The sequence below is a fragment of the Anolis sagrei genome, chromosome 10, assembly GCF_037176765.1.
Source record: "Anolis sagrei isolate rAnoSag1 chromosome 10, rAnoSag1.mat, whole genome shotgun sequence".
NCBI classification, from domain to species: Eukaryota; Metazoa; Chordata; class Lepidosauria; order Squamata; family Dactyloidae; genus Anolis; species Anolis sagrei.
The window spans coordinates 20,332,467-20,359,462 of NC_090030.1; the positions used below are offsets into that span (position 1 = coordinate 20,332,467).

Here is a 26,996-nt window from a genome sequence, read left to right on the forward strand (position 1 = left end):
GGAGCTCACCCCACTCCCTGGATTCGAACTGCCAACCTTTTGGTCAGCAAGTTCAGCAGCTCAGCGGTTTAACCCGCTGCACCAGCAGGGGGCCCAGAACTTACATACAACTTAACTAGTCCAATACAGGATGTAATTCTAGAATAGCCCCATTATGCCAATTTTCTTGCTGCTTCAGAGAAAGGCAAAGAGTTTGGCTCTTGATGGAGGCATCTCCTCTGCATTAAGGACATCTCCTTTGCTTTCACAGACCAGACCCACCCAGCTGCTTTGCTGCACTGGAGTTGGCACAGACCCCCAGAGAAAGCCCTTCCAGCAAAGTGGACTCACGCAGAAATGGTCTTTTCCCTTGGCTCTGGGGGCAGCCCCACGGTCAAGTGTTTCTGGTGAGAGAGCAGACTAGTGCAGGCCTATGGGGAAAATCATAAGAGTTGGAACAGATGTCGTGGGCCAACCAGTCCAGCCCCATTCTGCCAAGAAGCAGGAAAATTGCATTCAAAGCACCCCCAACAGATGACAATCCAGAAGAGGCCTTCAGGCACAGAAAGCCACTCTGGCCACCCAGTCCACATCCCTTCCTCCCTGAATGCCAGGGAGGAGGCAGCCGTGCCCCTCCATCACCTCATCGAGAGCCTCCACTTTCTTCTTCAAGATCCCAGAGATGTAGCGGATCAAAGCCCACTGCCGGGTTGCACTGACTTTGCCATACAACTCCAAGAGAAGATCGTTGACGGTAGATCCCGGTTCACCATAGACCTGGGTGTCCCAGTCTGGGCCCCTGAAAGCAAGAAATTGCCACCGATGTGCTGGCACTCAGCTGCATCCTCCATCAATCTCACTCTGGGCAAATGGCAATGGCCAGTGCTTGCTCTGTCAGAGCTGGCCACTTTGGGTGCTAGATGACCAGTTCAGGAAGGCAACCAAGATCCTTGTGATCTCAGTTCACCAGACTGTGAAGAACTAGGAGGAGGAGAATGAAACTTCCAGCACAAGTCAAGATGACTCCAGCCAGGAGTAAATGGCCTTGGAAAGTATTCTTTCTTTTCTGCTAAGGAACCCATTCTACGTTTACAGCGGGGATGGGAACGAGGTGTCTTTCCAAATCTTGCTGGACTGCAGCTCCAATCAATCCCTGAACCCATACAAGGATGTTGGGGATGATAAAAGGATGCTGGGCCATATAATGTAATGTAATGTAATGTAATAGATTGCATATACATATAATATTTATAATATTACTAGCTGTCCCCTGCCACACGTTGCTGTGGCCCAGTCTGTGTAGATGTGTTATATCTGTGTGTATGTGTCTATATGCGTGTTTGCATATATATATATATATATATATATATACACATGGTTTTAAGCATGCGTTGTAATATATTTTTGTTTTTTGGCTTTTTAAGTCTCTTTTGCTGTGTTTTTCAGTGTTTTTATGAGTGATGGTCACTTGTTGGCCTGATAAGTGTATTGTGTCCAGTGTAAGTGTATTCATCCAGTGGTTTTTGAGTTATGTTAATCCCACAAACGAACATTTTTATTTATATAGACTAGCCACCTCCTGCCATGCATTGCTGTGGCCCAGTCTGTGTATATGTGTTTTGTGTGTGTGCATATTTGTGTATATGTGTATATATGTGTATATATGTGTGTTTGTGTATATATGTGTGTGTGTGTGCATATATTTGTGTATTTATATGTGTACATACATATTGTGCATATGTGTGTGCTTGGCTATATGCATATTTGTGTGTATATATGTGTGTATGTATGTATCTTTATATATGTGCAAGTGTATATATGTGTATGGATCTGTATGTGTGTATATGTGTATATTTGTGTGTGTTTGTGCATATAGATACGAATGTGTGCATGTGTATAAGTATAAGAGTGTATGTGTATTTTTTGGGTTTTTAAGTCTGTTCCGCTGGGGTTTTGTGTGTGAGTTTTTTATAGGAGTGATGGACACTCATTGGACTGTTAGTTGTATTGTGTCCAAATTTGGTGTCAATTCGTCCAGTGGTTTTTGAGTTCTGTTAATCCCACAAATGAATATTACATTTTTATTTATATAGATAATATAATGCAATAGAATACTAATAATAAGATATTATAGTTATATATTTATATTACATGTAATATTACTAATAATATTACAATATAATGATATAGTACAATATCGTAATATTTAATACCGATATTGTACTATGCTAATAATATAATATAATATAATATATTGTGTGTGTGTGTATGTGTGTGTGTATGTATGTATGTATGTATGTATGTGTGTGTGTGTGTATATATATATATATATATATATATATATATATATATATATATAAAAGTCGCTCTGAGTCCCCTTTGGGTGAGAAGGGTGGCATATAAATGTTGTAAATAAATAAATAAATAGTTCTTCAGGACCTGGAGGGCTCTGTGATTCCCAGTCCTGACTTAAAAGGAGCTGCAGACAGCAAGCGGAGACATCAGCAACCCCAGCTCCTTCCATTACAATTATGCTCCCAAATCCATAGGAGCAATGTAGATATTTCTTTGGCCACTCTTGGAAGATATACAATTAGCACTGCACCTCTCCTCCTGGAAGGCAGTGGGGGGACTGGGAGGACAGCAACCCATCTGGGACTGTGTTTTGGAAATGCCCAATAAGCAGGGGAGGCTCCTCAGCAAACAAGGAGTAGGAATCCATATCCCTCCCACCCGGCGCTCCTACTTGAGAGTGTAGAGCACATAGAGGCAGTTGGCCTGATCCTGTAGAGTTTGGCAGGCACGCAGCTGCTCCACGATTGCCTGGCCATCCACGTTCCCCTCTGCGTCCTTCGGGAGGTCAAGCTCCATTGGAGAGAATGGCTAGGGAGGAAAGGAGGCCAGAGAAACTTCAGAAGGGCTGCCAGGAAATGGATGTCTTCCATGAACTCAGCAGCAGGAGGAAGAGGGCGGAATCTTGCTCTTGCCAGTTGGCTCTGGCAAAGGCAAACTGCTGCAGCTTCTTTTAAACTTGTCTATACTTCCTTATTAATACACTTGACCTCACTCTGATGTTGCATGGCCAGTGTTCAACTGTGAAATGCTAGAGGGTATCCACCTTTGCTTTACAGAGACAGGAAGTGTTGGGTTTCATCCTGGTCTCTTGTTTCAATGAGTAGCTAGACTAGAGTTAGGATTAGAGTGAGGGATTCCCCCCCTCCCCATCCCCACATTCCTATGCATGTTTACCAAAAGGTCTTTGTCTTTACTCCTCCCTGCTATCCACTGTCTCCTCCCTCTTTGAAGATATAGCAATGGAATGTTTGTTAGGTAACTTCCTTTTTACTGTTCCGGCCCAGTTTACCTGTCCGAACGTATTCTCCCTTATGAACCATCAAGGGGTCTTCTGGAGGGGCCTTGCTCTCGGTCCCACCACTCTCGCAGTCACTTTTGGTGGGAACGAGAGACAGGGCCTTCTCTGTGATGGCCCCCCGGCTATGGAACTCTCTCCCGAATGAAATTAGATCTGCTCCCTCCCTCCTGACCTTTAAGAAGCTAGTGAAATCAAGGCTATGGAACGAAGCATTCCCAGAATGATGGCTGGGACCGGCAATTGACCAAAGTTATTGACCACAGATGCAGACTGAGTTGGATATGATTTTATCTTGGCGAATTGGCTTATATGTATTTTATCCTTTATGCATTTTAATTCACTGTTGATGTTTGTTGTTAGATTGTTTTGATGTTTTAGACCAGGGGTCCTCAAACATTTTAAACAGAGGGCCAGGTCACAGTCCCTCAAAGTGTTGGAGGGACAGATTATAATTTGAAAAAAGAACATGAATAAATTCCTATGCACACTGCACAAATCTTATTTTAGTGCAAAAACACTTAAAACATTACAATAATTAAAATGAAGAACAATTTTAAAAATATAAATTTATTAGTATTTCAATGGGAAGTGTGGGCCTGCTTTTGGCTGATGAGATAGGATTGTTGTTGTTGTTGTTGTGTGCTTTCAAATCATTACAGACTTAGCTTGACCCTAAGCGAGGGCCGGGTAAATGATCTTGGAGGGCCACATTCGGCCCGCGGGCCTTAGTTTGAGGACCCCTGTTTTAGACTGTACTGTTAACACTGAATCCTTGCTGTTAGCCGGTCTGAGTCCCTCCACGGAGGTAGAAAAGATCGGAATATAAAAGTTTTAAATAAATAAATAAGTATTGCCCTGGGCTACGCCATGTGGCCTTTTGCCATTTTCCATCTCTCTGCCTTTTTCGTCCTCCTAGTAAGGACGCATTTTGCCTCTCTCTCTAGGCAAAATGTAGCTGCATGAACCTTTTGATATTTTTGCCTTCTTAGAAGATGAGATCTAGTAAACTAGTCAGCTTCAAGTCTTCTTCTATCTAGAATGTATTTCTTTTATTTCAATAAATATGTTTGGACCTAAAGTTCTGATAGCAATCCTGTGCTATCCTAAGAATAGAAACTTATCCCATCTTCACCACATGTAGTTTTCTGCTGGTTATGAAGTTTGCTTCTGGTACTCTGCTATATTTATGTTGGAATCATACTAGCTGAGGGTTGTTTTTCAGCCTAGATTCCCCAAGAGGAAGAACCAAAGCATGATGCTTTGATAAAGAGATGAGGAAGTGCACAGACCCAGAAACCGTACCTTTGTTTCCTGCTGCTGGGTTGAACCAAGCAAATTAAGGGATGCGTGGGACTCCTGGAAGATCTTGGAGGGGATGTAAATGCCGACATCTGCAAAGACAGGAAGAAGACTGGGTTCAGGAATATTTTATTTATTTATTTACTATATTTATATACTGTCCCTCTCAGCCCGCAGGCAACTTGGGGCCGTTCACAATTGGTGCCAAGACTATAAAATACAATTTCAATACAATAAAAACAATCGGATAATAAAACCATAACAAAATCAATGAAAACATGAACATTAAGGTCTCCTATTAAAAACATTGTCCAATCACTCAACCATTCCATTTTCCTATGTCTATTACACTGTATTTGGAAATGCCTGCTCAAAGAGCCAAGTCCTGACTCTCTTTTGAAATTTTAAAAGGGAGGGGGCCGATCTGATATCCTTAGGGAGGGTGTTCCATAGCTGAAGGACCACCACTGAGAAGCCCCTGTCTCTTGTCTCCGCCAGCCGTACTTGTGACAAAGCCGGGACCGAGAGCAGGGCCTCCCCAGAAGATCTTAAAGTCCTGGAGGGTTCATAAGGGGATAGCCAGAGCTTTTGGTAAGAAGGAGCAGAAGGAGCCTTCCTTGGGGCTTGAGAGGGAGAGAAAGGAAGGCTTTGGAGAAAGTAAAAGAAGGACTTTTACATGTGGAGAAAGCAAAGAATCACTGAGCTGAAAGTGTGGCAGCCGTTAGGAGAAAATAAAATAATAAAGGGAAATCATAATAATTTAGACTAAAATAGAAGATTCATGTTCCTACCTGTTCTTGAAAAGACCATTTCTAATGAGTTAATTTGCAAGCATGAGAAACCTGCAGATGATATCGATTGACACTGGACTTTGGGTCAGTTTGCTCTAGCCAATGTTTACATAGATATGAAATCAACAAGAGAAGTTTGGCAGGACAAAGAAATCAATAGTATCGATCCAAGACTTGGAACATCTAAGGTCATATGGTGAGAGAGCGCCATCCTCTGACCACTTAATGTAAATAGCAGGCAATTTTAGAAGAGTTTCATCCTAAGTAAATTCCTTCATGGTCTTCATATTAAGAAATAAGTTATAATGAAGTAGTTAAGGCTAGATTGACTAGAGGAGATTGCCTTGATCAAATCTTATGTTATAAACATATAAAAGTTATAATTCAATTAGAGATTTAAGGAATTGAATATACATGTCATCTTAGGGTAATGGTTGAAAGTTGGGATAAGTTACATAATCGAGCAAATGTTTGGGGTCACAATGTGGCTGCCAAGACCTGATAAAGATGTCCTTGGCAACTATACATGGAAACACCTGTTAATGATTGTATTGTGTAAATGTCAAGCTCTTTCTGTGCATGTGTGGAAAGGGTGATATTCTGCTATAAAAGACCGAGGCGATTCAGACCTCAGTTGTGACAGTCATTTGATCTGTTCACCCTATACTCTGCAGAGATAGAAATAAATGCCTGGAAATCAGACATGCTGTCTCTCCATCTTCTTCCTTCTCCAAAAGCACTCTAATGATCTCGGGTAACGTATATTCCGCAACAAAAGTATTGGAAATTCCATAACCTATTGGAAATAAATGCACCATAACCTTATTGAAAAGGTAAAAATGATGTCACACCTGTTTGGCAAATGTGAACATGTGGAGACCACCTTTTGAAAACCACTAGTCAAGAAAAGCATGACCTTGTTAGAAGTCAACTCTTTGAACAAGTGATATTCATAAGCATTCATGTAATGGCACACAGGTAGCTCAGCTGTTAAACTGAAGAACCATGTCTTTAAACTACCAAGGATAAAGACATGCCATTACAAAAATATATTTGGTCAGCAGAGGAGGGTTGTTTAATTGAAGTTTCATTGTAATTGCTCAAAAGATATACACTCCCTTAAAACCTCTTATTAAAACTATGCACTCAGAGATAAAACAAAGTCTTCTTTGAAAAATAACATATCGGGTTTACTAACAAACTTCTTATATCTATTTAGTGTATTCGCCCACAGTCCAATGTCTTTAAGTATAGCTGTATTCACTGAAGTCCATAAGTCATACTTTTCTACTGAAGTCCAAACAGCAACATGCATCCACCTCCACTGAGGCCTGATGCAAACATATCCACCTCCAATGAGGTGCTAAACAAACTGAATACAAAATTGAGTCCTGTGTCTGAAGCCCCGCCCACACCAAAGAGGTACAGTCAAATTGGCAAACCAAAATGTACATACAATATAGGTTAACAAGTATACACATTTTCAAACAGTAGAGGCTTGGAAGGTTGCTATTTCCAACAGAAAGAGACCCCAGTGGCCACCCAGGCCAAAAGGACACCAAGAAGCAGGCACTCACTCTCTACGTGCAGCTCCTTGGCCTTGGAGACTAGAGACATGATGTCACGGGTGGTGTGGACAGCGGCCCGGAAGCGGTGCAAGCCCCCTTTCTGAGTGGCAGCCGGAGACTTGGGGGTCTTGGGGGCCGTCTGCTGCAGGAGGTGGTCCAGGTACTGGGCTACTTCATCACAAATGTCATCTGGAAGAGGGGAGGGGGGAGGCATGCAGAGAAAGGGGTGAGGGTTTGTATTACTTTGTACTTCCAGACCCACCAAGGAAAGGTCATGCAGGAGAGCCCCCACTATCTGCCCTGCACCTCATTCAGCTCTTCTGGGCAGGAGCTCCATCACCAAGCCCAAGGGCAATGTCAGGGCCCCATCCACCCCTTTTCCTTGCCATCTTTATGCCAAAAGCAGTCTCCATACACAACCACTTGTTTCTGTTGGCCAGGTAGTGCAGAAGGATTCCCTCACCTGCATTACAAATGCCTCTCCTTCTTGCACATCAGCTGATAGAAAAAGTGCACTCTAGGTGATGCCATGGCTATGTCAGCCTCATGTGCGAACATGCAAAGTTTCATTCCTGGCCAGTGTGGCAATTCCAATAGGCCATTGGTTGCAACTACTGTCGCTCAACTCCAAACAAGCAGCAGCAATGGGTTCTATAACCAATGCCTACTGCATGCCATCAGTGGTATATAGTACAAGGTTGTTCACCTAACAGAAGACAACATGCTGTGGTCACAGGATGCGAACATGCAAAGAGGAGAAATAAACATACACCACACTGTCTTCTCAAAACCTGTCATTGGGAATCCTCTACAGCAGTGTTTCTCAACCGGGGGAGGGAGGGTTGGGACCCCTGGGGGGGGGGAGGTGTCAAGGGGGTTTCAGAGGGGTCGCCAAAGACCATGAAAAAACATATATTTCTGATGGGCTTAGGAACTGTCCTGAGTTGCCCTTCAAAAACAGCCGAAAGGAGACAGAGCACAAACGGTGTTCAGTTGGAATAGTTGCTAAAAACGCTGAGCTAATTGGGAGATGCCCTAGCACCTCCTGCGTGGGGAATTTGGAATGTTCTTTGATTTTAGGTGAACTATCAATCCTAGCAACGAGAACTCCCAAATGTCAAGGTCTATTTTCCCCAAACTCCACCAGTGTTCACACTTGGGCATATTGAGTATTCGTGCCAAGTTTGGTCCAGTGAATGAAAATACATCCTGCATATCAGATATTTACATTACAATTCATAACAGTAGCAAAAATACAATTATGAAATAGCAACACAAATAATTTTATGGTTGGAGGACAGCACAACATCAAGCAAAAAGTGGGCACTAGAAACAATATCATACGAAACTGACTGGCACAACCTGGGGATCACAACCAGACACAGTGAAGACATCTGCCCTTGCGCTATGCTACTCTACTGCTGAGTATGCATGCCCAGTGTGGAACACATCTCACCACGCTAAAACAGTAGATGTCGCTCTTAATGAGACATGCCGCATTATCATGGGGTGTCTGCGTCCTACACCGCTGGAGAAATTACACTGTTTAGGCAGTATTGCACCACCTGACATCCGCCGGGAAGTAGCAGCCAATAGTGAAAGGACCAAGGTAGTGACATCTCCAGCTCATCCCCTGTTTGGGTATCAGCCAGCACGTCAACGACTTACATCAAGAAATAGTTTTCTAAGATCTACAGAGACACTCGCTGGAACACCTCAACAAGCGAGAGTCCAAAAGTGGCAGGCTCAAACTCAGAACCTCAATCAATGAGAGACTCCCCCCACCCCCCGGACACACAAAAAACTGGGCGACTTGGAAGGCGCTGAACAGACTGCGCTCTGGTACCATGAGATGCAGAGCCAACCTTAAGAAATGGGGCTACAAAGTGGAATCCACGACATGTGAGTGTGGAGAAGAGCAAACTACAGACCACCTACTACAATGCAACCTGAGCCCTGCTACATGCACAATGGAGGATCTTCTTATAGTAAGACCAGGGTCACTCCAAGTGGCCAGCTACTGGTCAAAGGACATTTAATCAACTACCAAGCTTGTGTTTTGTTTGTCTGATTGTTTGTTTGTTTGTTAAAAATGCAATACAACTGTCTGATTTGCTCCTGACATGATAAATAAATAGCACAACATGAGACAGTGTACTAAGGAGTATCAGAATTAGGAAGGCTGAGAAACACTGCTCTACAGTCCCCCGACCCTTGGGTTCCTTTTCCTCAGACCTTTGGCAGAGAGGATTGGTAGGATGTCTTGGACAGGAGAAGCAGGTACAAGCCATGGATTCCATGCTGTTGGCAGAGGCAGAAGGCAGGCACAGGCCTGGGAGGAGTAAAGCCACAAGCAAATCTCACACTACTGGCTAAAACTCCCTTGGAGATTTGGCTCATCTTGAGGAGGAATGGTTCCTCCCTACAGAGCGAGACCTCTGCACCAGCCAGGAAGCTCCTCCCCATTTCCCCAAAGCAAGCCCCAGCAAAGCAAGGATCAGCAGAGGCCAGAGATGTTGCTAGTGCAATAACCCTCGTGGCTTTGGTGAGGCCACTAGGCAGGAAGTGGGCCACTGAGCCTTCAGGATCAGCCCTGCATGTGCTGCAAGCTCCAGAGGAGGGGAAACACACATAAACACACCAGCAGACGTACACACACTGCAAAGGCACAGCACCCATGCCAGCGTTCTGAGGTGGAAGGGAGGGTGGGATCACAACTTGGTTATGGACGCTGTTAATGGGATGAAGGAGGGAGGATTCAAGGAGACGTTTTACAAAGGAGGGGAACAGAGGGACCCCTCAGCAAATACTGGGGTGTCTGGCAATAGTCAGGGCCCCCAAGGATAGCTCCGGACGGGAGACAGAGGGGCTGAGGGGGAAGGAGGAGCACTCAGGGATACGCATCAGATAAAGTAATGAAGGATCCATTTTCCTGGTTCAAGAAGAAGATAAGTAAAGTTACACTTCTTCAGCAGGAGAAGGGAGTATTGGGGGAATGGCTCCATATCCCAGACCCTGTGCTGACCCCAAGGAACTCCTAAGGATGATAGGGTATCCCATATCCATTTCTCCACCCTATCTGTAAACATGGCTCACTCTACAGAAGACTGCCAGACAAAGCAAAAAACTATGCTCTCTTCTGTCCCCTCCCAGAAAGAGATCTATCGTTGCAGGAACCCCCGGTTGTGCAATGTGCTGGCAGGACTAAAGACCGACAGGTTAGAGCAGGGGTCCTCAAACTAAGGACCGGGGGCTGGATATGGCCCTCCAAGGTCATTTACCCGGCCGTAGCTCAGGGTCAACCTAAGTCTGAAACGACTTGAAAGCACACAACAACAACAATTCTATCTCATCAGTCAAAATCAGGCCCACACTTCCCATCGAAATACAAATAAGTTTATATTTGTTAAAATTGTTCTTCATTTTAATTATTGTATTTTTAAGTGTTTTTTGCACTACAAATAAGGTATGTGCAGTGTGAATTCATACTTTTTTCAAATTATAATCCAGCCCTCCAACAGTTTGAGGGACTGTGACCTGGCCACTGTTTAAAAAGTTTGAGGACCCCTGGGTTAGAGGTTCGAATCCGGGGAGAGTGTGGATGAGCTCCCTCTGTCAGCTCCAGCTCCCCATGCAGGGACATGAGAGAAGCCTCCCACAAGGATGGCAAAACATCCAGGCATCCCCTGGCCAACATCCTTGAAGAGAGCCAATTCTCTCATACCAGAAGCGACTTGCAGTTTCTCAAGTAGCTCCAGACACACATACAAAAAAATCTGTCTTTCCAATCAATACAACAACTATTGTCCTTCCCATGTCTTCCAATGGCTCAAGTCCAGGACTCATTTCTATCACTACACTGGAGCAGGACGACTATACCTGAGAGCAAAGCACAAATCATGAGGGGTTGGTTGCCAGCCTTGTGACGAAGTCACCTCCTCTCCTGTCTCTAATTGGGCTTTAGAAGTGTCACTCTCCACTGTCCTCCCTGGCAATGCTCTTTTTTACTTGGAGAAAAGCTCAATAAATGATTAGAAACAACACAGAGAAAGGGGTATTTCTTAGTCTATGAAGGAAAACCAACACATTCACTGAATTGCAAGCCCTTTCCCAGCACCCTGCATTTCCTGCCTTCCTGAGATTGCAGGGAGAACTGGAAAAGAGGAAGAGAGGATGGAGGACTGAAAAGGAGGTGCGTATTAAATGAAGTGAGTGGGGCACAGCTTCAAGGGCTGTGGTGTTACGGCTGGACGATGGAGGGAACCGTTAGTTCCAAACCACGGCACACTCCGAGTGCAGCATGGGGCCACCTCCGTCCCATCTCCTTACCATCTTCCGCCAACCGAAAGCCATGCAGCCAGTCCTCGGGGCCTAAATCTTGGAAGCTGTCACGGCTGAGCCCATAGTCATCAGCAAAGAGCTTACCCGCCGGGCCGGCATCCATGAAGCTGAGGTGGGTGTAACACGAAGTAGTGAGGAACTCGGACAACCTACCCGCCTGGATCCTGAGAGAAGCAGAAGTGACAACGTCAACCACAGCTGCATGAAGCAGGCTCTTTAAATAAGGTGGACTAAGCCTAACAAATAGGCAGGCCGCTTTCAAGGCTGCGCTCTCACCTGAGATTCTTCCCTTACACTGAGGGAAGGAGAGCAAGATCCTAGCAAAATATACACACATATACACCAAACACAAAAGGTTCTGACCTTGCCCCTCCAAAATATCCATCCTGTAGCTTCCTCAGCGTGGCCAGGACAGCTGGGTTGATGCTGGTACCTGATTCATCTTCATGAATAAACAAAGAGGAAAGAGAACACCACAATGAATGGCAATGGGTCAAAGGACAGGAAAAAAAACATGTCCAGCCTGGATCTGCTGCAAAGGCATCCACTGTCATACTCCAGAACAGGAACACCTCTAACCTTAAACACCACACCAGCTTGGTAAAATCAGCAAGCAGTTTGTTGCAGAATATATGTAGGCAAAGCAGTAAAAAAAAATAGCAAAACAGTAAAAGTCCAAAATCCAAGATAAACCATAAACTTCAAAGGGAAACCAAGTCCATTAGTACGTAGAAATCCACAAAGCAAAGAACTTTAAACCATGAGACAAACAGCAGGAAACTCCCATAGGTAAAACATAAGCTTGGTGTTAGGGATTCCACATCTTCGGAGGAGGAAGGGGAGCAGGGAAGTGCTCAGGAATTGGAGGGAGAAGAAGAATCAGACGGTGAGGGTTTGAAAGTGCCTACATTTCTAGAGAGATGAAAAGAGACAAAGCACAGATGACGTTCAGCTAGGATAGCTGCTAAAAATGCTGAGCTAATTGGGAGACGCCCTAGCACCTTCTGTGTAGGGAATTCGGGGCTATAAATCAGAAGTAGGAGCAGTCAGCTTTCGCTGGTAACAATGACCTGTAAAAATTTAGGGCTAGTAACAATCTGTCCTGAGTTGCCCTTCAAAAACAACCTTTAGACAATGTTGAAAGCAAAAGAAAAATGCTTTACTTCAGCAAACACAAAGGATAAGCAAATGCAGTTGAAAAGTGCAAAAGAAAGCAAGGAAGTCTTAAACCAGACACAAATTGAAGTCTCTCACAAAGTCCCAAAATAAACACCAGTCTTCCATCAGACAACGGGCAATGAACTAAGACCTTAGCAGCAGACACAAAGCAGATTCAATTGGAGTGAAAACATCAGTATCAGGGTTGTTGTTACCAGCGAAAGCTGACTGCTCCTGCTTCTGATTTATAGCTCTGAATTCCCCACGCAGGAGGTGCTACAGCGTCTCCCAATTAGCTCAGCATTTTTAGCAGCTATCCTAGTTGAACGTTGTCTCTCTAGAAATGTGGGCACTTTCAAACTCTCATTATCTGATTTGTCTTCTCCCTCCAATTCCTGAGCACTTCCCTGCTCCCCTTCCTCCTCCGAAGATGAGGAATCCCTAACACTTGGCAAAAACTTGGTACATGAGATGAACCACTTGAAAGCAAAATCATGATAAAATAAAAACATTGACTCAACTGAGGCAACTGTCTCCCATGAATCATTATAAACCCTTTCCAGAACCCAAAACTGAAAGGAAAGCATGATTCTTGACTTTCCCACCAGATATTGGTGTGTTATCTTTCTTTTGCTGTAGACCAGGGGTTCTCAAACTTTTTAAACAGAGGGCCAGGTCACAGTCCCTCAAACTGTTGGAGGGCCGGATTATAATTTGAAAAAAAAATGAATGAATTCCTATGCACACAGCACATATCTTATTTGTAGTGCAAAAAATACTTTAAAACAATACAATAATTAAAATGAAGAACAATTTTAACAAATATAAACTTATTAGTATTTCAATGGGAAGTGTGAGCCTGCTTTTGGCTGATGAGATAGGATTGTTGTTGTTGTTGTGTGCTTTCAAGTCATTTCAGACTTAGGTTGACCCTGAGCAAGGGCCGGGTAAATGACTTTGGAGGGCCGCATCCGGCCCCCGGGTCTTAGTTTGAGGACCCCTGCTGTAGACGAATTGAATGCTTCAGTATCTGAAGGTTCTGCCTGTTTACTAAAACTTTGCTTTCTTTTCAAAGTTTCACTATCTTCTCTCTCATTAACTCCTGCACCTGGCAAATCAATCTCAGCATCATTTTCAGACAGTTGTTCTGAGCAAAGAAGTGAAAGGTCTCTCTCAGGAATGTGTCCTTGCTCAGATCTCTCTTCTGAACTTAACTATGGCCCAAACAAACCTTCATCCCCATTCCCATCATGCACATGAACATCATTCCCATCAGCATAAACATAGACACAACTACAGGCTGAACAGGCTGACATATAACACCCACCAAGCATTGTCTGAGAGATGGGGAAGGTGACGATAGGGCGCCCCGTCATCCTCCAGCGGCTGCACAAGTAGGATAGCTCCGTCCGGAGCATCTCCACAATCATCTTATTGTCAAGAGCCAGGTAGAACTGCTGCAGGTCCATGAACTGAGGACAAAGCAGAGGGGGAAGAGGAGGAAGGTGGGCAGGATGCTAGCAGAGGGGTGGGAGAAGGTGGAGGGGATGAAATGGCTAGTGTTTCTGAATGGCTACCTATATGCCACCTCAACCCCATCCACTCACCTGTGGGGTGAAGATGAAGATATTGTCCCTGATGTCGTAGAACCGGGAGGTCCCCAGGACACCCATCTGCCGGAAGGGACGCCCACTCAAGTTCATCCGCTTGTTGCGGCCTGCAAAGGATCAGAGTCATGCCCGCTATCACTACAAGGTACCCAAGGAGGGCTGCTTTGACTGGCCATGCCATTGCCTCCCTGACATCCCCTTGCCTCCTTTCCCCTGCTCACCCAGCCGGGCATAGATGTGGCTGAGGATCCTTGCTGGCTGTACACGGATGGGATGGACATCCATCACTGTCTGCACCTCGATGCCTTCCTTCCGCAAGATGGCCTTGATAGCATCTGTCTCAGCCAGGATGCAAACTAGGTGGGCAAGAAACAATGTCAGGTCAGGGCACCTCTGAAGGAGTGACTATTTCCCTAACCATCCCTTTCCAAACTCCCCAGTCATTCCTCAGTGTGTTTGGATGCTTTGCACAATGTCCCAGGTAGCATTTTGGGAAAGGAAAGGACCTTTCTGGCTTTGGAGTGTCAAAAATGGAGGGGTCTCAACGAGGACCACAGGGAGCCCCAATGCCACCTCCTGGAAGGTGCCATAAGTCATTGGCACAGAATGAGCACCTGGTGAGCCTGGTATTCCTAGCTGGGCCCAGAAAAGGCAGGAGTGCAAACCTCCAGAACAGCCTGGAGAGCCCTCTGCCCAAATGGTGACAGGCATCGAACTATCATTCCCCACGGAGGAGGCTAAATCTATTCCAAGGCCAAGCCTAGCCTTACCCTGAACCACCACATCGGGCTTGGGGACTGTTGCCAACCGACGGTTGAGAGGGTCAATTTCCCCTGGAGCCAAAAACCCCTGCAAAAGGTGGGGAAGAGGTCAAGCCAAAAGGGAGACAGCCCCAATCTAGTTTCTACACACCATGTTTCCACAAAGGCCCTCCCTCCATCCCGACAGAGACTCCAAGAGCCGGGCCTCACCTCTGCCATGAGACAGCCCAGGATGTAGAGGGACTGGCCCCACATCAGAGGCAGCTTGCCCTGCGGAGCTCGGTCAGCGGTGTGCGGGTTACAGTATTCTTCCTCCACCTGAAAGAGGAAGAGACCCAAACATTCAGAAGGCCAAGAGGGCCTGGAAAAGGCCACCCAAAGGAAGGGAGTCTGTGAGTGGCCAGGAGTGGACAGGAGGCCATGGTTTTGTCTTGTAATTAATCCCATTTTACCAAATTTACTATTTAATCAAGTTTTATTGTGTTTTAATTTAGCTTAGTTAACTATTAGCGGTGTTTTAAGATAGTGATTAGTGTGCATTTGTCTGTATTTTTGTCTTTTATTGTTGACTAGCTGTCCCCTGCCACACATTGTTGTGGCCCAGTTTGTGTATTTGTGTTTTGTGTGTGTATATATGTGTATATGTGTATGTGTGTATTTGTGTGTATATATGTTTGTTTGTGTATATATGTGGTTTTGCACATGTGTTGTTATGGTGAGGTTTTTTGCTTTTTAAGTATTTTCTGCTGTGTTTTTTAGTGTTTTTATGAGTGATGGTCACTCATTGGGCTGATAGGGTGTAGTGTGTCCAAATTTGGTCTCAATTCGTCCAGTGGTTTTTGTGTTATGTTAATCCCACAAACATTAAATTTTTATTTATATAGATACTAGCCGTCCCCTGCCACTCATTGCTGTGGCCCAACTCTGTGTGGGTTCTGTGTGGGAGGTTTGGCCCAATTCTATTGTTGGTGGGGTTCAGAATGCTCTGTGATTGTAGATGAACTATAAATCCCAGCAACTATAACTCCCAAATGTCACTATGCTATTTTCTCCAAACTCCACCAGTGTTCACATTTGGGCATATTGAGTATTCGTGTAGAGTTTGGTCCAGATCCATCATTGTTTGAGTCCACAATGATATCTGGATGTAGGTGAACTACAACTCCAAAACCAAAGGACACTGCCCACCAAACCCTTCCAGTATTTTCTGTTGGTCATGGGAGAACTGTGTGCCAAGTTTGGTTCAGCTCCATCGTTGGTGGGGTTCAGAATACTCTTTGATTGTAGGTGAACTATAAATCCCAGCAACTACAACTCCCAAATGACAAAATCAATTTTTTGAGTGAAGGACATACACTGGGTTGTTAGGTGTCTTGTGTCCAAATTTGGTGTCAATTCGTCCAGTGGTTTTTGAATTCTGTTAATCCCATAAATGAACATTACATTTTTATTTATATAGATGATCAGTTGACTAATCAATGAACAATCAATCTATCTATAATGCATTTTGCCCATTGCCAACAGGCGTTTGTTTCAGTCATATCAACCCAGGCAATAGTATGTAAATGTCTGTGCAAATATTAGGACAGCATTAAATGCATTTGGAGGCAGAAGGGGAGACAAAAAGGCAGGCTAATTCCCAGAATTCTTTGTGCCAGCCATTGGTTCACACAAACAGGAACTCTGCTCAACTGGTTTTGCTGCTTTGTGGATTAGGTCCAGGGTTACATGTTGTACTGACTTGACTCAAGGATAGCCAGGTGCAGGCCACTGATAAAACTATGGAAACCAGTACAAGCCCAGCCTGGGCAAGAAGGAGCCAGGAGGAAGCAGGCATTATGGCTTCGGAGAACAAGTGCCAACTTGTCTTGGTTCTGGAAAAGCCCCAGAAGCAAAGGAGGGCCTTTTAACTGTTTCAGAACTTTCAAATCAACCTCTGCTTTTAGCAGCACCTCAAACATCAATTTCTCCAAGATGTGCAATTTGAAATCTTATTATGGAAGGTAGATTTCTCCTGGATTTCCCTAGCAATTGTTTTTTTATGAGAAGGGAATAAATAAGTCCAAGGAATAGGAGAAAAGGGTTTTCAAGGTGACCCTGAGGGACCTTTGGCTGCAAGCCTGGAGGTCAACAGTGATGCCCTCACACATCAATTATACTGAAATGAGGGCATCTCTTCTGCATTTTAAGCCAACCGCTGAGGGGCAGAGATGGCTCATCTCACCTTCTCCAAAGGGACGCTGTAGAGTTCTGGAACCAGCCGAAGCCCGTTCTTCCCTTTGACCAGGACCCCTTCCAGGGCTTCTCGGTATTCCTGAACCTGGAGGAAAAGGAAGTCAGAGGCTCCAGAAGGAGGCAGCAAGGTTGGAGGCTTGGTCCAAAACCCATAGGATTGGAGCAGTCGCTGTCCCTGACAATTGGGACCTAGAACTCTATGTGATGAGGGTGGGAAGAGTGTCCAAGTTCCAAGCAGTCCCAGCTCCACCATTAAGGCCACTGCTGGACCTGCATTCATTTTGTATTTTATGCAGATGGGGGCAGCACAGTGGGACATATGTCCAAAGGGCCACTTTCTCTTGGGCTGACCCCAAGGGGGCTCTCTTGACTCCCTTTCCAGCAGAGACATCCCTATTGCCCCTTCCTTCTTTCCTTCCTTTGGCAAAGTCACCTGACCCCATCTACTTTGGACCACAGGTGCCCTCACCTGTTCCAGGTTGCCATTGAAGATGCCATCGATGATGAAATAGGTCCAGAAAAGAGGCCACTCACATTCAATGTTCTCAAAGAGAGCCAGTTCGGCTGGCTCATAGTAGAGGCGGTTGGGATCCTGTGGATAAACACTGTAAGACATTGGACTGAGGAGAGGAGGGGTTTTCTTTTGTGTCAGGAACAACTTGAGAAACTGCAAGTTGCTTCTGGTGTGAGATAATTGGCCGTCTGCAAGGACGTTGCCCAGGGCACACCTGGATGTGTTACCATCCTATGGGAGGCTTCTCTCATGTCCCTGCATGAGAAGCTGGAGCTGACAGATGGGAGCTCACCCCACTCCCTGGATTCAAACCGCTGACCTTTTGATCAGCAGTGCTGCCAGAACAAGGGTTTAACCCATTGCGCCACCGAGGGCTCCAAGGAGGGGTATTGGTGGAGTAGCCAACATACAGCATGGCCCATCAGGCAAAGAGTGGAAGTGGCACTTGGGCCCTTTGTGTAAACATCGGGAGAGCATTACTCAAAGATGGCACAAAGTCTGCAAATGTTGCATCATGCCTTTGCCCAGAGGTGGAGGAAAGGGTGCCCTCTCTCCATTGCAAATGACTTGGAGACAGCAGTGAGAGGAAGCCAGCACTCACCTCTTTGGGGGTCCTGTATCCATCCCGGAGGAACCGGCAGCAACCATAACGGCCCTGAGAAAGTAACAACTGTGAGATGTAGGGCTGTCCTTTGCTCTTGGAGACCGGAAGGGCCTCTTTTGCCTTCTATGCTCCCCAAAATCCCTCCACAGCGATGGCAAGACCGATCCCAACCCCTCCTGGGTGGAAACATGCTTTGCGGAAGGGCCAGCTCCTTGCCTGAAGCTTGGTGATGATCTCCTCCTTCGTCTTCTCCACAATCTCACGGTCTTCCACTGCAAACGCCGGGAAAGAGATGACTGAGAGAAGGCTGGCATCGATCTCCTTGGAGGTGGAAGCCCTTGGCAGCATGGAGTGCAAAATGGACTGGCAGGAATGAGAGAGGAATTGGCAAAGTGGGAGACAAGGCTATATGTGCCCCCCTCCAAAGAGGGACAATTCAAAAAGTTGCCCTATTACTTTTCAGTGGCCTCAGTAGGGCAAGACCTCTTTATTTCAGCAACCCTTTGGCTCTTACCTCACCAAAGCTGAAGAATATTTGGAAGGAGGATATTTATGCTTTTGTCCTTTTTGCTACATTTTAATACTTTATTTTGAAACAGTTTTAATTGATTGCTTTTAGTTGATATAGATATTCAATGCGTTGTCACTTTTGTACCAACTGTGGTTTAAACTGTGCTTTGCTACAATATATTGCAAGCCAAATTTGTTTCAATGTGTCGCAAGCCAAATTGCATCTGATATGAGATTTCAATCAATCCACCAATCACATGTTTGGTAGCAAGTGTCAGGCTTGAAACCTGCCCCCCCCCCCCCCGGTCTTCTTCCGCTTCTGCAGTCCTCTTCCCTCTTGGACTCCCATCCTCCTGAAACTCATAACTTCCTGAAACAAAGAGCGGGGGGTCTCCCCTGATCTACCCTCCCATTTACCTGGCAATGCTGGACTTCATCTGTCAGCACATGGATCACCGACTGGGGCCCTCCTTTGACCCCAAAGAGGTTGAGGTCATCCAAGGCCTCAAGGGCTGCCTGCAAGAGAGGAGGAAGAGGCAAACACAGTGCCATCGGAAGGAAACATCCACCCAACCTATCCATATATATGCACACACGAGGAATGCCCACCTTTGCCATGCCCACGGAGCTGGCATTCAGCTCTGTGATTCCTTGATTTGTCTTGTCACCACGCTCCCATATCCCAAAGTCCTGCCAAAAACAAACAGAGAAGTGATTTGGGGCAAGGAGCTGGATGCAGACATGGATGACGATTCTGCATGGTGCATGGGCTTATGGGCAGGGCACAGCTACACTGCGATGGCTCTGCCAAGGGAGCACTGAAAAGCAGGGGCTGTCTTCCAGCTCCATAGTAGCTCTCCAAAGGGAGGAACAGGAACTAGGCCATGTCTCCTCTCCCTCTCAAATGCCAGGAGCCAGGGCACATTAGAAGCCTGCTCAATATGATAAGTGTCTCTTCAGAACAGCCCGGGTATAGTTTTGGACACCAAAAGGCCTTTGGCTGCCTTTTGCAAAGAAAGTTGGAAGGTTCTTGTGGGTTTTTCGGGCTGTATGGCCATGTTCTAGAGGCATTTTTTCCTGACGTTTCGCCTGCATCTATTGCAAGCATCCTCAGAGGTAGTGAGATGAAGTTGGAAGGTTTCTCACATCCATAGGAAGTGTCTATCTGGCTCAGGGGCATAAACCATACTATACACCTCTACACCTAAAATCCAGCTCTCCTCTACCAGAGAATGATGTTCTCTAGATTCAGTATGGCTGATATGAGATGGTTTTAAACAATTGATTTTAAAGTGGAGATAATTTATTTTAGTGTTTATGTATAGGTAAAGGTAAATGTTTTCCCCTGACATGAAGTCCAGTCATGCCCGACTCTGGGGTGTGGTGCTCATCTCCATTTCTAAGTCGAAGAGCCAGCGTTGTCCATAGACACCTCCAAGGTCATGTGGCCAGCATGACTGTATGGAGCGCCATTACCTTCCCGCCAGAGCGGTACCTATTGATCTACTCAAATTTGCATGTTTTCGAACTTCTAGGTTGGCAGAAGCTGGGGCTGACAGCAAAAGCTCATGCCTCTCCCCGGATTCGAACCTGCGACCTTTCAGTCAACAAGCTCAGCAGCTCAGTGCTTTAACCCACTGCACCACCGGGGGCTCCTATGTTTATGTATATGTATAGTTTATTTTATGTTCCGGCATTGAATGTTAGTTTAATAAACATTTCCCATGTTTTTTAATGATAGAACTGATTTAAGAAATGACATTTATAAATAGGAACAAAAACCATGTCACATAGTATTAGGGGAGGAGAAAAAGAGGGAAAGAGCCAAATAACTTCGAACGCATATGTATATACTACCATAACTTTGAGCTACTTTGAGCCTCCTTGTGGAGAGAAAAGATGGGGTATAAATAAACATAACAACAACAACAACAATATACCTGGGTACACAACACCCTTTGTCACCTACTGACCAAGCTCTTTCTAATTTTCATAACTGGGGTGGAGCATATGATTGGCAACATTGGATGTATCTTTGAGCGAGAGACCCAAGCTCAGCCTCAAGCGATGCAAGGAGATGTTTCCAAAGATGTGAAAGGCGTAGCCATGGCTCCCAAAGTGTGCCCCTCAACAGGCCCCCACTTCATCCCACTCTCTTCTGAATGTCATTGCAGGGCTTTGCACCTCCCCTTCCTGGCCCAGAAGGCGACTCACAGCGGTCTTGTAGGCTGCTTCGATGTAGAAGACAAGGTTCTGGATGAAAGTCACTTCGTCCAAGCTGTGGATAATGTGAAGTCCTGAAAAGGAAGGAAGAAGAGTGTGGCACCAGGAACCCAACGGCCCCTTTGGCCCGAACACCTCAAAGGCACTAGAGCTATGGGTGCCACACTCTGGGTGGCCAGAGGCCCTTACCGGAGGCTATCATTTGTGCCAGCATCAGCAAGAAGAGGGAGGTGGCATCCAGCTGCAGGTGGCCCCACTGGGCATCCCCCACTACGGTGGCACAAGTGCCGGTGTTGTACTTGGCATGCAAGGCGTCCGCGGTGCTCTGGCTGTACTTGAAGGCCTCCACTTTGTCCACCTGGAAGAGTCCCAGCAACAAAGAGGAAGCAAAGAAGACCACCTCCCCAGACTCCCCACCCAAGGGCAGTCTTGGCCCAGCAAGGTTTCCAAGCTGTATAGCTGTGTTCTAGCAGCATTTTTCTCCTGATGTGCCGGGCTTTAGCACACCAGCTGCAATAAATCTTATCAATCGAAAGGTTGGCAGTTCAAAGCCCAGGTCAGGGGTGAGTGCCCGACCTTCAGCCCAACTCACTGTCCACCTAGCAGATGGAAAACAGCTGTGAGTGAATAAATAAATACCACTTAGTGAGGAGGTACTTTAATTGTACCATAAGGAAATACCAGGAAATGCTGGCGATTCAATCAAAAGGAGGATGTCTGTGAATAGGGCTCTTTGGCATGGAGGATGGAGTGACAGCACCCTCACCCCCACCCCGGGCTGGAATCGAGCACAACCTCCAAGACGCCAAAAGATGGGAAAAGCGTATACACCTCTATCTGTACTGTTGTCTGTCTTGCCAGTGTAAAACGTCAGCGAATGATTTCCATATATGTTTCTGTGATCCTCCCTGAGTCTCCTTCAGAGTGAGAAGGGCAGAATATAAACTGTCAGGTTTTACAATGTATTGTAATGTAATATAGCTGAGTCATGCACTGCTAATAGGCTTCTATTGGAAATGCTGAGTCATGCATTAACTGTATATAGGGAATCATTTGGGGAATGTGTTCTGGCCTAGTCCAAGCGATTGTGAATGATGTAATCCTGGGTCTGAGTTAAGCTAATGAGTTGGGAACCAATCAGAGATTGCTATGTGTAATTGTATAGAATTGTATATAAGGAAGTCATGTACAGTGTATACTCTCTCCTTGTGCTGTCATGCTGTTCGTCGAAGGCTCTATGTAATTGATTAAAAGAACCTGTCTGCTAAGACAAGATATAACTGTGTGCTGTGGTAAGTTTGTAGTGTCATCTAGATTGGAGGGGAAAACAATAGTAAAACTGACAATGGCCGGGCATGTGCTCAAGTGTCTGTAAAAGAGTTCCAGAGTGACTGCAGTTTTTGGGAGCAGTTGACTGAAAATACTGTGCAGGAAGAAGCTACTGGAAAGCGATGAAGTTGTGCAACTGATCTGCTGCTGAATTGTGAAATTAATCTCAACATAAACACTGTAAATAAATAAATGCATCTATGTCTGGCATATTCAGAGGATCTGGTGATAGTCAATAAAGTAGAGTATATATACCTGTGGAATGTCCAGGGTGGGAGAAAGAACCACAGGTATATATACTCCACTTGCTTGGTTACCATCAGAGCCTCTGAAGATGCAGCCACAGATGCAGGTGAAACGTCAGGAGAAAATACTGCTAGAACATGGCCATACAGCCTGGAAACCACACAACAACCCAGGGATTTGAGCACAAAAAAGGCTTCAAAAATACACCCCTGAAGTGTTTGCTTGTCACCAGAGACAAGATCAGCAAACTGGCTGACGTATACATCCAGTGGCCTTTTAAAGTACACACACATCCCATTGCCTACCTGGCGCATCATGCACTGGAGGAGGCCCCGCATCAGCTTCACCACACTCTGCAGAGAGAGAGGGAGGGAGGGAAGGGCATTGCAGGCATTCCAGCTGATGGCAGCTGGACTCTTCCAAGCTCAGCAGAGCCAAGCAGCCCATGACCTTTCGCGGCCTGTAACCAGATCCCGGGGCTGCCCACCACCCCTCCTCACCCTCCCCCTGGCATTTACTTGCTGGCTCCAATGGCCACACACAGGACAGAAAAGAACCACGCACTTGGCATCCTATAACCCATAGAGCCCATAGAGCCCATACTCTGCACCCTGATGTTCAGGCTTTCGCAAGGGAAGACCCCATATTCTCTCCATGTCACTGAATGCAGGGATAGTGCCAACCAATGGAAGCTGAGCATCCCTTTTCCAAGAGATAAATCCTAATTATTCTAAAATGGGCATCATCTACACTGCCAAGTAATGCAGTTTGAACTGTATTATAACCCCTGGTGGTGCAATGAGTTAAGCCCTTGTGCCGGCAGGACTGCTGACTGACAGGTTGGTGGTTTGGATCTGGGGAGAGCAGGTTGAGCTTCCTCTGTCAGCTCCAGCTCCCCATGCAGGGACATGAGAGAAGCCTCCCACAAAGGATGGTAAAACATCAAAACAACCAAGTGTCCCCTGGACAACATCTTGCAGACAGCAAATTCTCTCACATCAGAAATGACTTGCAGTTTCTCAAGTTACTCCTGACATTAAAAAAACCTGTATTTGGAGATGCAAATGTCTTATGTTTTTATTACTTTTGTTTGGTTTCATACTATGTATTAATGTTTTAAATGTGTTATGATGTTCTTGGGCATTGAATCATTTGCCTCTGTAAACTGCCCTGAGTTGCCTGAGGGCTGAGAAGGGCGGTATACAAATATAGTAAATAAATAAATAAATAATGTGGTCAGTGTAGACTCATAGAACGCAAACTGAATATCATAGAACTGGATTGTATGAGTCTACACTGCTATGTAATCCAGCATAATCTGCATTATAATGGCAGTGTGGATGGGGCCATCGTCCGCATGGATAACTGAGATAGTGCTTTGGCTTTCTGACCGCTCAGTATACACTATTATCTCTGCATACTGAGTATAAGACTACCTTCAGACTATGTGCATAAGCTGTATATGAAACATACATCCATATCATGTTTGGATTGGGTTACCATCTCCAAGATATCTCAAGATGTACAGGCAAGTCTTCCAAAATCTGAAGAACAGTCCATAATATAGAAGACTTCGGGACTGAACACTCTCTCCTATTTATAAGGCTCGAGGGAATAAAATGAAACATAATAATCCTACATGTTAAGGAGCAACTAAAGGTTCAGCAACTGTTAGGGAGGAGTTTTGGTCAAGTAATTAATTTCTGGCCAGAGAGAGAGAGAGTGAGAGAGAGAGAGAGACCAAAAGGTGATCCTCCAGCACAGATCCGATTACAAGCCTGAGGGGAGCTCAGCCCTTGTATATCTGCTGCAGCCGGCTCTTCTATTTCACAGCCTGACCCTTGCAAATGGGCCTGGGAGATCAGGTGACCGGGGTCACTCCAGGGCAGCTCTGATCCAAGGAAGCAAATACAAGGGAAGCCCTGATTCCCCCAGCCTTCCAAGCAGAGGAGATAGATGGGCATCTTGCAACAGAGGACTTTGGAAACTTCACCAGAAACTTCTCCAGCAGCCTCTCGTTGTTCTTTCCCACTTGACACAATTATAGGGCTATAATTCCACTTTGACAGCGGCCTAGGCATCTTAGGACTTGCATGGCTTTCTTGCAGAGAATCCAGGTGCAAAACCTCACCCTAAATGGGAAGAGCCAAGGCAATAAACATGGGGCCCAAGTGCTGCTCTTGAGTGGGATGAGTGAGGCCTCTGGACCTTAGGCCAGTGGTTCTCAACCTTTCCTCATACCGTTCCTCATGTTGTGGTGACCCCCAATCATAACATTATTTTTGTTGCTACTTCATTACTGCAATTTCGCTACTGTTACAAGTCGTAATGTAGATATCTGATATGCAGGATGTATTTTCATTCACTGGACCAAATTTGGCACTTGGGAGTTGTAGCTGATTTTTGTCATTTGGGAGTTGTAGTTGCTGGGATTTATAGCCCACCTACAATTAAAGAGCATTCTGAACTCCACCAATGATGTAATGGAAACAATTTTAGCACACAGAACTCCCACGACCAACAGAAAATACTAAAAGAGTTTGGTGGGCACTGACTGTGAATTTTAGATTTGTAGTTCACCTACATCCAGAGAGCACTGTAGACTCAAACAATGATGGATCTGGACCAAACTTGGAAGGAATACTCAATATGCCCAATTGTGAGCACTGGTGGAGTTTGGGGAAAATAGACTGTGACATTTGGGAGTTGTAGTTACTGGGATTTATAGTTCACCTACAATTAAAGAGCATTCTGAACTCCACCAATGATATAATGGAAACAAATTTAGCACACAGAACTCCCACGACCAACAGAAAATACTAGAAGAGTTTGGTGGACACTGACCGTGAATTTTAGAGTTGTAGTTCACCTACATCCAGAGAACACTGTAGGCTCAAACAATGATGGATCTGGACTAAACTTGGAAGGAATACTCAATATGCCCAATTGTGAGCACTGGTGGAGTTTGGGGAAAATAGACTGTGACATTTGGGAGTTGTAGTTACTGGGATTTATAGTTCACCTACAATCAAAGAGCATTCTGAACCTCACCAAGGATAGAATTGGGCCAAATTTCCCACACTGAACCCCCATGACCAAGAGAACATACTGTGTTTTCTGATGGTCTTTGGCGACCCCTCTGACACCCCCTGGCGACCCCTCCAGGGGTCCCGACCCCCAGGTTGAGAAATGCTGCCTTAGGCCAAGAAATCATACAGGTTCATTAAGCCTAATGAAGCAATATGGAAGACGAGGGTTGAAGTTGGGGAAAGGACCATCTTGGGGTGATGCCGGATGTATAGGTCCAGCTGACAGGCCCCTGGGCTGAAGCTCCATTTTCCTCCCTCTGCCCAGTCTGTGGCCCCATACCTGCTCCAGCTCATAGGCTTTGGCCTTGTCCTCATCACGGTCGGCATTCTTGCGGTAGGCCAGGCCCAGGCCCCAGACAGCCAGGACGCTGTAGACATTGTCTCGCACCCAGGCATCCCGCTGGTCAGCGCTGGCCGGAAGCAAGCCGGTCACTGGGTTCTGGGCAAGGAGACAGACAGACAGACAGAAGTGGCATGTGAGCACTGTATTCGGCAAAGGCTTGGCAGCAAAGGGACGTCCACTGTCCTGTTTTGGCCCAGTTCCCACTCACACAGCACACTTAGAATCATAGAATCAAAGAGTTGGAAGAGACCTCATGGGCCATCCAGTCCAACCCCATTCTGCCAAGAAGCACTACAATTCCATGTTAACTGTCACAGCAACCTCTGACCGAATCCTGGGATTCGTAGTTTAAAGAAGGTTATTGGGGCTCACAATTAGAGAGCTCTTCAGAAAAATAATAAAGGAAGTCCGTGATGATTTTAATGTTTTTATGCATGTTTTTAGTTTAAATGTGATGTATATGGTGTGGGAGAGCGATAAGGAAGAGAACGAGGGGACTCATTAGGATTGTGTTGTCAAAGGCCAGAATCACTGGGTTGCTGTGAGTTTTCCGGGCTGCATAAATAAAAACACAAGATGCTAGAATCAAGGAAACAAAATAATCCTAATGAGTGGGTTGCTGTAAGTTTTCCCGGTTGCATGACCATGTTCCAGAAGCATTCTCTCCTGACATTTCACCCACATCTATGGCAGACATCCTCAGAGGTTGTGAGGTCTGTTGGAAACTAGGCAAGTGGGGTTTATAAATCTGTGGAATGTCCAGAGGGGACTCATTAGGATTGTGTTGTCAAAGGCCAGAATCACTGCGTTTCTGTGAGTTTTCCGGGCTGCATAAATAAAAACACAAGATGCTAAAATCAAGGAAACAAAATAATCCTAATGAGTGGGTTGCTGTGAGTTTTCTGGGCTGCATGGTAATGTTCTGGAAGCATTCTCTCCTGACATTTCACCCACATCTATTGCAGGTATCCTCAGAGGTTGTGAGGTCAGCTGGAAACTAGGCAAGTGGGGTTTATATATCTA

At 45.5% G+C, this 26,996-nt stretch overlaps 1 protein-coding gene across 3 annotated transcripts in view; it reads right to left on the reverse strand.

Moving 5' to 3' along the window:
- PHKA1 (phosphorylase kinase regulatory subunit alpha 1) overlaps positions 1–26,996 on the reverse strand; it is a 46,170-nt gene that overhangs the window by 15,770 nt on the left and 3,404 nt on the right. For 2 of the 3 annotated variants that reach the window (XM_067471591.1, XM_067471590.1), the window contains exons 2-23: positions 25,911–26,069; positions 22,847–22,894; positions 21,156–21,324; positions 20,958–21,040; positions 19,353–19,433; positions 19,161–19,259; positions 18,450–18,596; positions 18,231–18,284; positions 17,585–17,707; positions 17,105–17,200; positions 15,091–15,198; positions 14,890–14,968; positions 14,341–14,475; positions 14,117–14,226; positions 13,837–13,981; positions 11,715–11,793; positions 11,340–11,515; positions 7,020–7,199; positions 4,655–4,743; positions 2,726–2,862; positions 622–778; positions 331–410 (exon numbers count right to left, since the gene is read on the reverse strand). In XM_067471591.1, the coding sequence (XP_067327692.1) occupies positions 331–410; positions 622–778; positions 2,726–2,862; positions 4,655–4,743; positions 7,020–7,199; positions 11,340–11,515; positions 11,715–11,793; positions 13,837–13,981; positions 14,117–14,226; positions 14,341–14,475; positions 14,890–14,968; positions 15,091–15,198; positions 17,105–17,200; positions 17,585–17,707; positions 18,231–18,284; positions 18,450–18,596; positions 19,161–19,259; positions 19,353–19,433; positions 20,958–21,040; positions 21,156–21,324; positions 22,847–22,894; positions 25,911–26,069 (2,534 nt within the window). The remainder of the gene's footprint in view (positions 1–330; positions 411–621; positions 779–2,725; positions 2,863–4,654; positions 4,744–7,019; positions 7,200–11,339; positions 11,516–11,714; positions 11,794–13,836; positions 13,982–14,116; positions 14,227–14,340; positions 14,476–14,889; positions 14,969–15,090; positions 15,199–17,104; positions 17,201–17,584; positions 17,708–18,230; positions 18,285–18,449; positions 18,597–19,160; positions 19,260–19,352; positions 19,434–20,957; positions 21,041–21,155; positions 21,325–22,846; positions 22,895–25,910; positions 26,070–26,996) is intronic. The other variant, XM_067471592.1, reaches the window with a different exon arrangement.